Here is a 17191-nt window from a genome sequence, read left to right on the forward strand (position 1 = left end):
CATGCCTTTAGAATGTCTGGCAGTTGGAAAGTGAGATAATACTCTGTAAAGATTTATTTTCCTGTATAAAGATTGAACCGGGCTGATGGTCATCGCATTCATCAATTTTTTTTTTTTTTTTGGTATTAACATTCATCAATTATTTGATCAGCCAAAACAAGCCATGTTCCTTGCTCAATTTCCCGTTGCTGGCGATACACGGGGAATCCGTGCTGCCAAAGCCAGCATTTCATGAACCCAACAAATTTCCATTGTGCGGATATTCAAAAGGATACAGATCTTATTTTATTATAAGAGTATATGAAGGATACAGAATTTATTTGATTAAACGTTTACATGGTTTGGCTTACATGAAATTAAGACTCCATTGATCCCAAATACCTGGTATATGGGAGACTCCAAATAGCCCAAATCTAGAAATCAAGAGATTTAAGAGCAACCACACCCACTACCAAGCCTGCTACGTTCAGCTGGGACCACCGAGTTCAGCTCAGTGGTTGTGAAATTGATCTTTCAACTCATTCACGGTAAGTCTTAGATGAAACCAATCAACATATGGATGCATCAATACTTCCAAAAATCAACTCCCAGAGTAAAGAGCCAGACACAAACTTGATTCTACCTTTCTGAACATCAAGCTACTACGTCCTTTCCTTTTATACACGGTTGATCAACTCGATGCTTAAAAAGCTGTAATGTACAATGCCTGCATATATGATTGGACCAAAACAAAGCAGAATGGATAATAACACTTAATAGTACCAAAAGCTCGGTCCCCATACTTGAAAAAACCTAGGAGAACTTATTCTGTCAGTCTCATGAATAAAAAACGGTCAGATGTCAGAACTCCTGCTGTTTAAAACTAAACCATCTCGGTAGAACTTGGTCAAAAGAACAGCCAGCACAGGGCACCTTGCTCAGATGCTTCACTCCCCTCCGCCCTCCTCATGCCCGTTGTAGAAAAAGCTCGAGTCACTAAATCCTAGTTCCGGCATTGCCGAATCATCAGGAAGCCCGTGCTCCATCTGCCTGACAAAATCATCATAACCACAGTCCATGCCAGCAGGGTTTTGCTCCATATGATGCAGGCTTCCCAGCATCTTAGCATCCGGATTCTGCAACTGGAATGAGAAAGCTGAGGGACTGCTACATTGCCAGTTAATATCACCAACAACAGGACCCGACTGGCATGCGATGCCATTGATACCCTCACCACCAGCACCCCTATTTGTCAGATCAGCATCCATCGCCCTCAGCATGTCTCCAATGTCAAACCTATCTTCAGGAAGATCCTCTATCTGATCGAGTGGCCCAAATAATTCCTCGCCGGGCTCATCCTTGGCAACCGCTGCTGCTGCAGGTGGTAGGCCATTATTTCTGATCTCATCCTCTGGTTCTTGCCTTGGCATGATCACGATGGGTTGCCGAGGGTTTGAAACATCAGAGACATTAGAGTGGTGTGATGTAGTGGTAGATTCGCAGGATTCTGAAGTTGTGATTGGAGTATTGGCACAGCTGTTAAACTCCGGAAGATTGAGACGGGCATAGGAGCCGTACATAGCCCTTGCAGCTTCATCATAAGCAAGAGCAGCTTCTACAGCAGTAGGGAAAGTCCCAAGCCACAGGCGACTGCCCCGACTGGGTTCTCGGATTTCAGCAACCCACTTGCCCCATGTACGCTGCCTTACACCACGATACTTGCAGTGTGGGTTGTCTGGTCCTCCTTTACCTTCCATACAACCCTTCCTTGAACCCTTTCCAGGTGCTCTCTGTATATGTTTGTGGCCATCAGAAGCGCATTCCAGCTTGTGGTTATGCTCTTTCCACCAGGCAATAGTTTCTGACACAGAATTAGGTCCATTACGACACCTTCGGGCTCTCCTCTTCCTGAAAAAAGACATTGTTCGGTATAATTACATGGTGAACAATAACACTACACTTGGGACCAACCGTAGACAACAAGGTAGAATCATGAGGAAAGGAACAGATAGGACAGCACGAACTTCAGAAATAAATTCACAATATTAAAAGAAATAACAAAAAGCATTCAACAGCTCATGTACAAACTACAGAATGTTAGCAAAGTTAATGAACCATGTCTAAGCAATGTCAAGATGAAATAACTGACCAATCTCACACACACAATTGTATCAAAAAGCATCCGCATTTTAAGGCACCCATAATGAAGTTATCAAAAGGACGGTTGACCAAAAATAGGGCATTCAGCTATAATTCCTTTCTCCAATTAACTTGTAGACCTTAATGCCTACAAAACTCCCTGGACACTATCTTTGGGATTTACTAGAACAAAGCCTAGTTAGCCAGGATAGAAATATCCTGGCCCGTACCAAGCATACACAAACACAACTAAGACCCATGCATCTGTTGAAAACCGAATGCTCCGCTCTAGGGATGCATTTCATTCACAAGCGGCATCAGAAATGGAATGGATTGGAATGGAAATCAGAATGGTCATATTTTCTGACGCATTTAGTTGATGACTGGAATCAAAATCGGAATCAGAAAATCAATTAAACAGAAAGGTATTTTTGGAAAATCAATTAAATAAAAAGAAATTTTTGGAAAATCAATTTTTTTTTAAAGTAAACCTGGCAGAATGAGATTTAAATATTAGAGGGATTCTCATTCCCTCCTGTAATGGGAATGGGAATGGGACTCCTCCTAACTAAGCAGCTAAAGCATGAGTCACTCATTCTCGTTCCCATTCCAGAGATCAACTCCTGCCAACCAAACATCTCCTAGGAGACAAAGACCGTTGCCTGATTTGGTTACAAAAGTTTTGAGTTCTTCATAATGGTTTGAGCAGACAAACTCAACATATTCTGTTTTAACATATGCTTCTTTCAACTAGAGGCCTCAATCCATTTCCACGCCCTATAACTCATCTCCTAGTGGGACTTTGAAACAAGAAACTTCAGTACTAACAGTGGGCAGTTTCTTCAGTACTAACAGAAAGCAATTTTGTTTTGGGGCATCACTATAAGAAGTTCTAAGATGATTTGGAGGAAAGTTTTATAAGTCAAAAAAAGGACAAGAGAATTGAGTTTATCAATATTCGTACCTAGTGATCTGATGCAATCAATGCACCCATCCCTTGTTGCTCTCCAAATTCTACTTCAACAAAAATCACAGCACAGATGCAATACAATCAGTAGACCATGTGATCAATCAGAATACAAAATAAAACTATGAAATTTAAATTAGTAAAAAAAATGTAAAAAGAGAAAGAAAAGAAAGAAAAATGAGAAGAAAAAAGGATAGACTTTACAACCCACCCACCTCCAACCACCACCCCCTTTCCTCGTTTTCCTCCCTCTCATCTCCATTCCTCCTCTTCCCGATAAACCCCATGCCAATAATATGGGATATGCCAAGGAAAAACAAGTAAAAACTAAAAGAATGATGAGTAAATTATACAGACCTCCATAAATCAGCTATTTTACTCAGACTGACAAGAGAAAAAAGCAATGATAGATTATAGAAGAGCACATAGGTGGCCTCCCAAGATCGTCATCAATAAATATCTGAGGCCTTTGTACTTCCCAACAAGATTCCCTGATGTCAAAGGAAAGTCAACCACTAGAGTCGCAAGACATGCCTTCCAATAACATCTCTATTTCACGATTTTGGCTTTGTTCTCCTGTAAGTAAAGCTCCATTCATCTCCAGAATCATATGTAGCAAAAGGATTGCCCGATGACTACTTCAATCACACAATTTTAAAATGTCTCAAAAATAAGAAGTTGATCTTACTATCAAATTACAATCATGTTCACATAGAAAATCTCATTACAAATGTTTCTATGCAGTTCCATGACTCCTTAGGGAAAAAAATCAGGCCGCCACAATGCTTACTGTAAAATGTTGAAAAGAGCTGAGTCGCCCTAGAAATGCAACTCATATACATTTGTCATGTTCTTCCCTGTCTTTGGAATCATTTTGACATAAGACATAGCATTGTACATGACTGAATCACCAAAACTAGAAAGTCAATTATCGCAAACTGTTTTTTTTTTCTCTCTCTTTGTCAAACTTTTATTCCAACCCTTCCTTCTGAACCAATATACAGCCACTCTCCGCCAGCTTGATATGCACCTCAATGTCTCTAGAAAGTGAAAATTCAACACAATTTTTCTTGAATCTCGAACAGTCTCTCAAATCATCCATGGTCCAAATTCCCATATAGTTCATAACCAAACAAACAATAACCTCATATCTCTCAATAACAGACTCCATTATCTATGCTATATAGCAACCATATGAAAATAATGGACTATGAGCAAAACTACTTGATTTTTGCGTGAAGAGAAAGAGCACTTGGATTGACATGGTTTGCAAATTTTACCCAGATACATGAGTATCAAGGGCCTTCTTCTATCATCATAGAGAGCAGCATTAGTTAAGATACATAATTGCCAAAGATCAGTTAATGATGGTGTGTGGGGTTCAGTCGAACTAATAATAGCCCATTAAAATGAACTTTAAAAGTCTTCAATGAAACAACCATTAACATCATCCAAAGTTACCTCGAACCCAGTGCACCAACTCTCTTTACAAGTCAACAGAATTTTCCAGAGATGATCTAGTAATATCTGTTACCCCATATGCTAGCCTTTCTTCTCTTATTTTTAGGTTTTCGAAGAAGAAAAACTTATACTCCCAGATAAATTCCAGTCTCACAGTGTAAAATTTAAATTCCAGTCTCACAATGTAAAGTTTAACTGCTTTTTTTTTTTACTTCGAGGTTTTCAAAGAAGAAAGATTTTTACTACCAGATAAATTCCAGTCTTGCAGTGTGCACTTTCTTTATCCTCTTCGTTATGCAATTTCCCTCGTCCTCTTCATTGTGCACTTTCTTTAAAATGATGATGATGATCAGAGTATGTCCTATCCCAATAGAAGATGACCATCCTCACCATATACAATTCAGACTCAAAACTCTATCAAATATGCAAAAATTTGAGAACCAGAAGCCTGACACTCTGGTCCACGCTACTCCTCAAGATGCGGGGCCTGGTTCAACTCGGTTTTAGGAAATATTCGCCACACCCGATAAAGAAATTTCACGATCGAAATGCAAGACAGCGAACTTTATACCCAGATTCAACAAATTCCAGTACTACCGAATTAATCTTCCCCTTTTCTGTAACATCAAAACTCCAGTCCTCAAAATAGCACCGCAGCATCCATCAAACTTGATGACACGACAACCGAATCGAACTCATAACTTACAACCCCTAGGCCTCGAGGATCAACGCGGAAAAAAGGAGTAAAGACTCAAGGAAACCCAAATCCCAGACAAAAACTTTCGAAATAATTACCAGGTGACGATGAGGAAGAGGGAACCCAAACCCTAATTCGAGATCACAAAGGACAAGAAAAGAGAAAGTAAATCTTGAGCAAAGATGATGATGGAATCGAAATCACTGAAACGAGAACCGGATTTCTTACCTTTCTGGCTCTGTCATTTCTGCTACTCTCCTGCTTCTTGTGACCTTGTTTCTCCTTCTGTGAGCCTCTCCTACGGTTTCTTCTTCTTGGATCTTCTTCTAGGGCTCCGCTCCGGTCTTTTTCGATTCCTTATCGGCTGAGATATTTCCTCCTCCTTTTCTCTTTGTCCGTTCTTCAGAAGGTGGTTTGCGTTCCCACCGACCATAGAAGACCGAGAGGGTGCCCCTCTTTGCTTACAGGGGCGAACGACGGGCGCACCAAACACAGAGGGTGACGTGGGCTGCGTCGTGGCGAGAAACCAGCCGTCGCTGTTGGTACGTGTCAGCCAAACGTTCCGGAAGAGTGACGAGCTGCCCCGACGCATCGCTTTCTTTATCCTCGGGGAAAGACTATTGCGTCACTGCGTGGCGGTGGTTATTCCTGTAACAGCGGCCGTAATTGACTTTGGCTGTATGTACGGTCCAAATCCCCAATCTGAGTTCGATACACCCAATTCACAGGTTAAACCTCCAATTCCGGTATTCGCTCCTAACTCGATCATGTGGTACCAAAAATTTTTCATCAAGAAGAGGATGTTGCACAAATATTCGTGCTCAAAACCCAATTTGAGATTGGACAAATTTTAATATTAACCCAACTCGAATATCAACAGAACTATATTTAAAATTAAGTTTGAACCTTAATTATAATTAAAGGCTATAGTTAGAAATTAGACATTATATCATATTTAAAATATATAAATATTATATTTCTAAAATATTAAAATAATTTATATTGTAAATAAAATATATATATTTTTTTATTAGGTTTAGGAACCTTCGAGCTGGATATTTTGTGGATTGAGCTCGACTCAATAAACTTTTCAAACTACTCAAGTTTGATAGTAGCCGAATCGAGTTGAGCTTGAATTCAAATTGGGCGCGGGTAGTCTCTAGGCTACTCTTTACACCTTTGTAGGCATTCGGCGATGGCTTTCTCTGTCTCGGATGTGTGCACTAATCAGTTACAAAACATGGTAATTAAGATTCATGAGTGAAAAAATAGAGCCCCTGGTTTTCTATCAGCAATCTTATGCATTTGTCGAGAAAGGTGCGATAATCTTTTGATTTATTTTTAATATGAAACGAAGTGATGATGGGTAAGCGATTTATTTATCTTACCCACCAGGGGACCCCTTGGTGGTTGGTAGGACTAGTCAAGCCAAGATGGAGATGGCCTAGTCTGGTGTGGGTCCGGCTGGTCAACATGATCTGTGGTGTTGAAATTAAATTTGGACTGAGGGAAAATGTTTGCTCGGTAAGAAATGAAGAAAATAATTGCTGTAGATCTCTAATTCTTGATTTGTAAACTATCCTTTTACTTCCTTCAGACAATGCTGCAGAAGCTCACTATTGTCTCTAATGCAACAACCATCCCTTTTTTGGGCCTTAACATTCCTTTCTTCATCATAGTAAAGAAGAGTCATTAAGAAATTTGCAGGAGAACAATGATATATTTATATGTAGGATATTAATGGGCAAATATTTGAAAATAACCAACAAAACCTTTAATCAATACTTATGGAGGCCTATCTTTGAGCTTCCAAGTTCACTCGCATCAATGTTATTGGGCTCACATCAATGTTATCGGGGGGTCTCGCATGGCTAGAAAAATTCTATGGTTCCTTATCTGCAAATTTGTAACTACTGATGTATTTCATTTTACTTAGAACTCACTAGCTTTAACTTTCTCAAAAATAACTTTGATAGTGGCATGATTGATTATGGAGCTTGTGGCCGAGTAGATTTATGATCCAAAGTTCTAGAAATTCCTCTATAGATATAAGTGGATTTCATTTATGTGATAATATAGCTCCAAAGCTAAAAGGAGAGTCAGAAGATTTCATTTATGCTATTAATATTCTTTGGGCATCTCATATTATTTTAGTAGGCTACTCAAAAATTTTGACTAGTTGGATGCCTAAAAAGGAAGTTCATATTGACGGTGTTCGTATATTACTTTCTAATACCTAGAGAATTATGTGTAAGTTCTTTTGAGGCAGTCCATATTTAGATAGATCTTGCAATAAATTAGGTGGCTACTCATGCCGCAAATAATGATATCCGACACTCCGCCCCCCTCCCTTTCTAAAATCTTTTGTTTTATTTAATTTGTATAGATATTTTTATACTATAATTGTTAAATATAACTCTGCTACTCAAAAAAATTATTCCCGATCTAAACATAAGAGGCATGGTGCATATGTTTCGTCTTACCGAGAGATTTGCAGATACCGTCCGGCACAAAAATTAACTACAAAATCAATAATTAGATAGTGTTTTTTTTTTAAAGTTTAAATTAATTTTATCGACTGCACCTATATCCGTCGCATGTGAGCTGCGGCCGTACCTAAAAAAAAAAACAAATCAATTAACTCCACGTCACCTAGCCTAAGCCGACTGAAACTCCAACGAATTCGACCGACCCGACCCAAACTGAAAGACCATAGACTATGTGGTCAAAAGTTATACATATATATAAATCTAACGCCCCATCGTTACTGAAATCGCAGTGATTTCCGCTTTGCGATCTTTCCCTATATAGCCCGTCACCCTACAACGAGCCGAGAAGAAGAGGATACATCCCTCCTCTTCCCCATCTTCTCTGCTCCTTCGTGGTCTCCGAATCGCGATCGTTCGCACGATTCCTAGCGGAACGGACGTAGAGGCCAAGATCCAAGGTCCGCGCTAACGTGGTCCACCCTCTTGGCTACTCCTCTCGTAGTTTTTTTTTTAATTATTTACCCTAAAATTTCAGACCTTCCGAAATCTCTCAGCATCTTTTACCATATATTCACTCGGATTTCTTGTTTTCTTTGTCGAAGTATCTGGATTCTGGTGTGAAGTGCTAACTTAAGCATGCTCTATGTGCTCTTAAAGACCAGGCCTCCATGGTTAATAACAAGCACGTGGTTATACTCTTTCTTTTATGTGGTATCGGATGCTAGCATGTTGGATTTGTGTATTTATACATGGGGTGCACGTTCTTTTCCTGTCCCATTTCCCTTTTATTTGATTCTTTCCCTTCCATCACAACGGCCCTTTCATTTGATTCTTTCCCTCTTCCATCTCCCTCTCCCGATCTGATCCGGAGTTTACTCGCGGTTTTTCTCTGCACGAAAAATTGTTTTTTTTTTTTTTTGAACTCTTCTTGGAACGATAGAAATATTAAACTGGGCATCCGGAAGGTTGATTCTTGTTCGAGCTGAGTGAGAAATAGAGTGTTTCAGTCCAATTTGATGGAAATTAGGGTTTTTGTTGAGTTGAACGTATAAAGTTTCGGTCCATTTTGTTATGTTGAAATTAGTCCAATTTCCGGGTTTTTGTTTAGTTTCAGTCCATTGATCCATATATAGGACGTATGACTTATTTGTTTTGTACAATAAATGATGAGAATTTGTTGAAAGTTGCTTTAATTTTTTGTTGATGGGTTAATTTATAGCCAATGTTCCTGCCAGTAGTTGTCATTCACGCATAATAACTTGCTGGATGAACCTAGTGGCCTATATTTGATATAACTTCCTGACTGGCATAAAGTATGACACTAGTTCGACACCATAAAGTATGCCACTAGTTTTTCCTGACTGCCATTCACTAGTTTTCTTTTGGAATTTTTTTCTTATTTTTCTAATTTTCCCTATGTTTAGAAATTTTAAAAAATAAAAATATAATTGTGATGTTATCGTGATGTCCTGTTGACTTCATCGGACCAGCCGATTGGACCAATCTGACAGGTCGATTTTAAAAACATTTCTTTTTTCCATGGTCCATTAGATTTTTTTTTTTTTAATTTTTAATCTGTACTTTATCATTCTAGAGAACAAAATTTGCTTGACTCATTTTTTTTTTCTTTTAACATTATTGTTCATCTTTAATTGTACCTTTTCTTTCCGATTACAGGGTGGGGCCCATGTTCATTCGGCCCACTAGAATTCTTTTTAATTATAAAATTAGAGTTACGCAGAATGAAAACTTTTTCTTTTTAGACTAGAATGCATACTTCAGTTGTGCATAGGAGGTGAAGGATGTTTACAAACTTGCTATATTGTACATATGTTAATATTTTTCATCATAATAGAATGAGAATCTATTTAAGTTCTCTTGTGTAATATGTTGATTTTATTAACAAAGTAACAAATAGACAAATCCGATATTTCTCAACACATAGAACTTTCAAAACCATTGATTTTTTTTTTTTTGAGAAATCTAGATACATTGTTTAGTAGAGTAAAACTTGGCTACACTCAAGTAGATCTTCACTCAGATCTGATTAGGTCTAGATCGGACGATGGGAGTCCCACATCGACGATTCGAGTTGTTGGATGTGATCTATTACCTTTAAAATGTTTACAAATAAAAAATCACGTGATTTGGAGACTCCAGGTCTATGCATCAAGTGGTAAAAAGAATGCATTATTTCGTGCTGTTTGAACTATCCAATTTTTTGACCACTTGCTACATTTGGCTAGGGGTCTTCAAATTACATGCTTTTTGGCATGCAAACAATTTGGAGGTAGTAGATTATATCCAACGAGTAAGATCATTGATGCGAGATCTCCATTATTTGATCTAGACCTGACTAGATCTGAGTGGAGATCTACTTGATTGAAGCCAAGTCCAACTCTCATTTAGTAAAAAAGTTGATGTATTGCTTTGTACTAATAAGAAGAAAAAAAAAGAAAAATGATAGTCCGCCGACCTCATGCCCCCATTCCAGTGAATCAGATTCAGCCCCATACTGAACCATTCATGAATCAGGCCGGAGACAAATATCAGCATTCTATGTAGTAAAATATGTTTAGTAGTTTTGCTCAAAAATAATAGTACGTGGATATCTATGTATATATTTAGTTATCAGTTTCCTAAGAATCTGGAGGGTCGGGTATTCAGGGTTACCTTTTAAAAGCATGCTTAGCCCATCCCTGCCAGTTGACTTCAGTTTTATGTGTCATTATTCTTCAATTATTGACTAATTAGATATTAGCTATAGGATGCTTAGAACATAGATATGCCTATTCATCCTAGTTTTGCGTCCATGCAAATAATTGCCATGCATAACTTGTATTAACCTATTTTAATAATTTCTATTCAAAATGGAAATTTGGATTTTCGTGACTGCTCATTTATTTGAACTACCTTCTCGTCTCACAGGTGTGATTGGTTGAGTTAAGCTTCAATTGACATTTCTCACCATTATGCTGAAAGGACCAACTTCTCGCTGCAGCCATCCTATTGATGCAACTCGTAAGAAGGAAAAAGTGTTCATAATTTTCCAAGGATATTTGAACTTTAGATTGGCTGTTTGACTTCAATTTGAATTTCCTTAAAATTTAAATGGTTCTAGTGAATGGACTAGATATGTCTAGAAAACACTTTTGACTCACATTTAGCAACATACTGGACTCTAGGATTCTGATTTGCAGTTTTAATGCTTTTAACCTTCATAACTTCTGAGTATCTGTACTATTATTTAAAAAATAAAAAACTTTCATATTTCTGTGTGTTTCTATTGAACAATCTGTTTGATCTCTTGTATATATAATGCTCACTTGCAGCTTTTGAGGCATTTTATCATGGGTCTTGGCATGGAACCCAGCATGTAAGCATCAAGAGTGGAAGCATTTTTGTTCAATTTAATCACGGAGGATCTATGCTAGAGGATCAAATCACTGGTGATTGTCTACGTATGCGGTCTAGAAAAGCAAGCTCATTTGATTGCTCGCATTTCCTGAAGGCTGGTATAGATGTGTGCGTACTTTCAGCTCATCCAATTGCGACGAGTTCTGATGAAGAACTACAGACACCTGTATGCCACCTTATCATAGCTTTAAGTAGATTGTAGATTAAATGATTTGGTGGTGCATATGATCATTGCATGTTTATTTCCACCTGATAAATTAAATCAAATCTGTCTGTTTGTAGTTGCCTCTTTGTATCAACCTGACTTGCAGGATCTTTATTGGGCAGAATCTTGCATTCTACTATTATGATTTACCAAATTATATGTTTTTCTGACATGATAACAGTTTACATATAATAATAAACTGCTAATACATGAGTGTGACAATAGATATATGCACTTTCTTTAAATCTGAATATTATTTTTTTAAATATCTCTCTTTCCTGCAGTTGCTCTCATGGCATGATGCCAAAATTATCTCAATCAAAAGAACTCCTCATGTTAATCGATGTGCCTGCTTATTTTCTGTGATCTATTGCAAGAGTAATTCCCCAACCAGCATGAAAAGGAGCACAAATGAAAGAGTGGCTGAGGTAGTTACAATTGATAATATTGCCATACTTCAAAAGCTAAAAAATGAGCCTTGTGAAAATGGATGCCACCAATGGAATTCTACCGAGGATTGTATCTCTTCAAGTAAAAGTAAACTTCTCAATGACGCATTTTCTTCTGAAATTTCATGGTTGCTTGTATTATCTACATTGAAAAGAATGGATTTTGACTTGAAGTTGGTGCAAAACAAGATAGTTTACTATATTCTTTACAGTGATGGAAGACCCAGTACAACTGATGTTCAATCAGATGGTGATAGTGATGTAGTGTCTCGAAGCTCTGATAAGAGCATAAAGGTCATCTGTTTTCAAAGATGCAATGAATATCTGCGACCTAAGGTTGAAACTTTTGTCCTGGGGACACATAAGGAAATGCCTGTTCCCGAGAGAACCATTGAGATGGATATAAATGATAGTGATGCAGACAATGATTCAGATGTTGAGATTTTATATGATCACATGAATTTGAGGCATTCTAAACGTCGCAAGTTACAGCCAGATCGATTTAGTAGTTATTCTTCACCAAATTTTGATCGTTGCTCTATGAGAAATGTGACATGTGAAATGAACAGAATGGACCAAGATGAAACACCAACTCCTTATTCTTCGAGATCTGGTCTGTCCACTGGAGAAGAACGAACTGCTGCAACTGTGCAGCAAATGAACATATCTGAGGGGAAGAGTATGAAAATTCATTCGCATCATTCTCTGGTCCAAAATAAAATGAAACTGAAAGACTTATGCAAAAGAGTTCGAAGAGGAATTATCTCCTCATTATCTAATAAATTTGACCATCTCTCTTCCCAGCCATATATGAAAAGGGGTTCAACCAGAAAGAAATTATTAAGTGCAGCCGAGTGCAAACATTTGATTGAACAGTGCATGGGGAACATCAAATGTGAAACTGAAGGAAACATTGAACCTGTTGTTCAGTGGCCAACACATAAACCAACAAACTTCCCAGAAGAACCGCCATATTTTAGGTGGACACCATCAGTTGATACTCAACTTCAGAATCAAGAGCATGAAGACTTGTGGAAAGAAATGGAACAATCATTAACTACACTCACCCTTCTTGAACAAAAGCGGGTACAATCAAGTTTTTCAAAATATTATAGTTTTTCTTGATGTAGTGTCTTTATATTGTGTTATATTTGAAAGAGCACCTAACGAGAAAATTTTAGATGGCAGAAAGACTCTGCAGTGAAACGTATGGCGCAAAAAAAGAAAAGTTTCTTGCTTCTAAATGTATTGTGTTATTGATTTCTTGCATTATCAATACACTTAAATCATAAATGAGAATAATGAATAATGAATATCTTGCTATAAAATTATTGTGAGTCATGAGTTGATTTTTTCTGAAACCAGTTCTTTACATACCGAGTGAAAGGTAATAGCTGAGAAATATCACTAATGGTGTATATGTATTCTGGTTGTCTTGTTGTTTCGAGGATAATATTTATTTTACTTTGGTTGACACATTGGTCCTTATATATTATTGCCTTTATTAACCCACAACAGAATGAAATATGGCAGAACTGTTAACATTTCCATGAAAAGCTAAATAACCATTAATCTTTTTGCTATAAAAACTTATGTTCATTTTTTTTATTTACTTTAATAAAGACATTGGGGAATTTTCAGGTATTGGACTCGAAATTTCTTGATGGCACCACCAACAGTTCAATGAGAGATCCAGAGCAGCCACAGTGCCGTCATGATTACATGCTGAAGGAGGATATTGGAGTTATTTGTCGGTTATGCAACTTTATATGCACTGAAATAAGATATGTTTCACCACCATTTGTAAGCTTCAAAGCTAGCAGTCATGATTCCTTTGATGATTTTCGTGCCACATCTTATTCATGCATAATTCCTTCCATGTTTATCTCATGTTGTTTCAGGGTGATTATTCGGTCACTTGCAAGGAGAAATTTGGTGTAAAGAAACTTGGCTTCTTGGGGCTATATGATTTGGAATCGGATCCTTTAAGTAAGGCTATTTCCTCATGGGACATTTCATTGTCAGAAGGGTGTGACAATATATGGACTTTAATACCTGATTTTAGGTCTAAATTACATCCTCACCAGAAGAGAGCTTTTGAATTTATATGGAGGAACGTTGCTGGATCTTTGAAGCCAGAAGAGATGAATCATCAGTCAGGCAAAACTGGTGGCTGTGTGATCTCGCATTCTCCTGGGTCAGGAAAAACACTGCTGATAATCTCATTTCTTGTCAGCTACTTGAAACTATTTCCTCGAAGCCGACCTCTAGTGCTTGCTCCCAAGACAGCAGTTCATACCTGGTGCAGAGAGTTTCAGAAATGGGAGGTTTCAATTCCTCTATACCTGATTCATCGGGAAGAATGCTATGGGAAAGAATTGTCAGGCTGCAAAATTAGAATGTTTTCTATAGATGCTCGCAGGCCAAACAGAAAAATGATGTACATTATGAGTTGTCTAGAAAAGTTAAGGAAGTGGCACGAAGAACCGAGCATTCTTCTTATGAATTACTCATCTTTTTTCTCCATGGCAAAAGAAGATTCAAATGTTGAATATAGGAAGTTCATGGCAGGTGTGTTGCAGAAAAGCCCAGGGCTTTTGATTCTAGATGAAGGTCACAACCCAAGAAGCACAAACTCCAAGTTGAGAAAGCTTCTGATGAAAGTGAAGACTGAATACAGAATTCTTCTATCTGGAACATTATTTCAAAACAACTTTGAGGAATATTTCAACACCCTATCTTTAGCAAGACCTCACTTTATTCATGATGCTATAAGTGAATTGGATCCACATATGGTCAATATTTTCCATAGCAGAAAGCACAAGCGAGGAAAGAAAATAAATCGTGAAGAAAGACTAGCTAGAAAACTTTTTGTAGAAAAAGTTGGCCAAAAAATTGAATCAAGTGAAGAAGATGATAGAAAGCAAGGTTTAGATTTGTTAAACAGAATCACGAGCAGATTTGTTGATGTTCATGAAGGCGAAATATCAAACATGCTTCCTGGGTTGCAAATCTACACTCTCCTGTTGTCTTCAACAGATCTCCAGCAACAAATTTTAACGAAACTGCAAAACTCAGTAACACATAAAAGGTGCCCACTTGAGCTGGAGTCACTAATCACAGTTGGTTCTATCCACCCATGTCTGATAAAAGCAATAGCAGGTGTAGATAATTATTTCAGTGCAGAGCAGTTAAAGAATATTGATGCTTGTAAAGAAAACTACATGTGTGGTCCTAAAGTTAAGTTCGTAATAGATCTTGTGCACAAGTCCGCTAGCAGAGGGGAGCGAGTTCTGATTTTCTGTCACAATATCTCTCCTATAAACCTGCTCGTAGAGTATTTTGAGCTAGTTTTTGGATGGCATAGGGAAGAAGAAGTCTTGGTGCTTCGAGGCGATCAAGAGCTGTCTACGCGTGCAAAAATCATGGATAAGTTCAACGGAGACGTTAAAGGAAAAAGCAAGGTTTTGCTTGCATCAACCACTGCTTGTGCTGAAGGCATCAGTTTGACAGCAGCATCAAGGTTGGTTATGTTGGACTCAGAGTGGAATCACTCAAAGACAAGGCAAGCAATCGCTCGAGCATTCAGGCCAGGTCAGGAGAGAGTGGTGTACGTTTATCTGCTATTGGCATCAGGGACATGGGAAGAGGGCAAGTATGAAAGTAATGCACGGAAGGGCTGGATGTCAAAGATGATTTTCATTGGCCAGTACATTGAGTACAGTTCTTCGAGGCAGGCTGATGATATTGATGATGAGCTTCTGAGGGAGCTGGTGGAGGAAGATCAGAGAAAGACCTTCCAGATGATAAAGAAACATGATTAATTTCTTGGATGTTTCCAGACTGAGGATTGTGCAACTTGATATAAGTTTTGTCTCTAGTTGTGAGAATATCACCTTGTCATTTTCCACCCGGAAAGGAAGTATAGTGATGGAAAAGTAGTACTGCAAGTTGAATAATAGTTCTTGCAGTTTCATTCTGTAAACCTCACTTTTTAATTTTATATTATTGCAAAAATATTTTACTAAACTCTACACTGGTAGAAGTAGGCATGAAGGACCAATAACTTATCACAAATAGGAGAACAACCGGTTATCTTGCAGAATCAACAGGTACGTGACTTTACATCAGCCATTAGAATGAATCTAGTATTCGCTGCATGAATCTATTTTTACTGTTTCAAAACAACTATTTCCAAGTGTAGGGAAATTAATGCATTCTTTATGAGAACCGTGATGACTTCACTGGCTTACACACGTCACTGGATATTTTGTTCAGGTGCAATGGAATGAGGAAACCTGTTTGGCAACAACTCCATGGTTTCATATTCTTCGCCGGATACAAATTTCGACTTGGACATATTTCACGAATTCAATTTGGAGATGTTAAGTGCTAGCTGAACAAATGATTTTAATTTGTACCAAAAAGAAAGAAATGATTTTTATGTTTGATACTAGGCTTTACTTTGACTGTTTGTACTCATGATGAATAGGTTTTGATGGATCCCAAATCTTTAAATTTTGGGACAATTAAATAGGGTGACAGAATCTTAAAATTATTGACATATCAAATCATGCTTGTGTCTTCAGGACATCCAATAAAATTGGGACCATATTGCTGATTACAACAGGCTCAGGAAGAGGCAAAAATCATGTCCCTCGTGCCAAGCTTATTTATCTTTTTGCCCCCTGCCAATCCAAACTTTTTAGTTGACAATCTTTTGAAAGTGATGACTCCAGAGGAGGTCACTCATGAACTTTGACTCTGGCAATGGAAGCCCAGTCACTTTCTACAAGCAGGCTGAAATACTTTCAAGACTGTTGCTGAAACTAGATATCTCCTGGAGCCATTGGATCCTTGCCCTTAATTCAGATGTGATAGGTCTTCATATGATCAATGCTGGGAATCCATTGCCTTAAAGTTCTTGTTGTGGCATTTTCTCCCTATGAAATGGTATTGATCTTTATCTGTTTCCGTCTGGTGCAAAACACAATATTGCTGAAATTGACTATCACGGAGCAAGGGGAATTACTGTGTGTTTTCCGAAACCAGACAGGAGCACCCTTTAAAACCTGCCCCTGCCTGTGTATATTTTTGTTTTTTTTGTTTTGTTTTGTTTTGTTTTTGAGAGAGAGATAGGGAGGTCTATATTGTGCTTCAATTCTTGATCCTGAACATTGCTTCATGTCAATACCCACTTAGTGGTCTCTAACATGATCAAGAACCTTTTAAGAATCTATCCTGCATCTAGATTCTTTAGTAACTGTGCAGCATAACTGACACAACTGAAGATTGCAGGGTGCAATGTAACTGGTAAACAGAAGATTGAAGAGATTTATGATGGCAGTCTCGGTTGTAGCATGCTGGAACTATGTGAAACTTGCAACC

General features: G+C 38.0%; 2 protein-coding genes across 5 annotated transcripts; one reads left to right on the forward strand and one right to left on the reverse strand.

Moving 5' to 3' along the window:
* Positions 1-260: 260 nt before the first annotated feature.
* LOC103696434 (dehydration-responsive element-binding protein 2B-like) lies at positions 261-5731 on the reverse strand. 3 transcript variants are annotated; one of them, XM_088713374.2, is made up of 4 exons: positions 5472-5717; positions 3443-5373; positions 3083-3132; positions 261-1887 (listed from the first exon to the last, which is right to left on the reverse strand). In XM_088713374.2, exon 4 carries the CDS (start codon positions 1734-1736, stop codon positions 927-929), a length of 810 nt encoding a protein of 269 aa, XP_088569500.2. In that variant the 5' UTR covers positions 1737-1887; positions 3083-3132; positions 3443-5373; positions 5472-5717; the 3' UTR covers positions 261-926. The 3 variants fall into 3 exon arrangements, with proteins under 3 accessions (XP_088569500.2, XP_008776284.2, XP_008776283.2); XM_008778062.5 differs by lacking the exon at positions 3443-5373; XM_008778061.5 differs by lacking the exons at positions 3083-3132; positions 3443-5373 and having other exon boundaries at positions 5472-5731.
* A 2281-nt stretch (positions 5732-8012) lies between these two features.
* Positions 8013-16361, forward strand: LOC103696435 (SNF2 domain-containing protein CLASSY 1-like). Of its 2 annotated transcripts, none has more exons than XM_088713443.2 (7): positions 8013-8205; positions 10661-10753; positions 11065-11315; positions 11639-12889; positions 13445-13606; positions 13705-15915; positions 16082-16361. In XM_088713443.2, exons 2-6 carry the CDS (start codon positions 10705-10707, stop codon positions 15625-15627), a joined length of 3636 nt encoding a protein of 1211 aa, XP_088569569.2. In that variant the 5' UTR covers positions 8013-8205; positions 10661-10704; the 3' UTR covers positions 15628-15915; positions 16082-16361. The 2 variants fall into 2 exon arrangements, with proteins under 2 accessions (XP_088569569.2, XP_088569568.2); XM_088713442.2 differs by having other exon boundaries at positions 8014-8190.
* Positions 16362-17191: the final 830 nt, after the last annotated feature.

The sequence above is a fragment of the Phoenix dactylifera genome, chromosome 17 (assembly GCF_051530095.1).
Source record: "Phoenix dactylifera cultivar Ajwa chromosome 17, Ajwa_hap1_PhDact_Kaust_v1.1, whole genome shotgun sequence".
NCBI classification, from domain to species: Eukaryota; Viridiplantae; Streptophyta; class Magnoliopsida; order Arecales; family Arecaceae; genus Phoenix; species Phoenix dactylifera.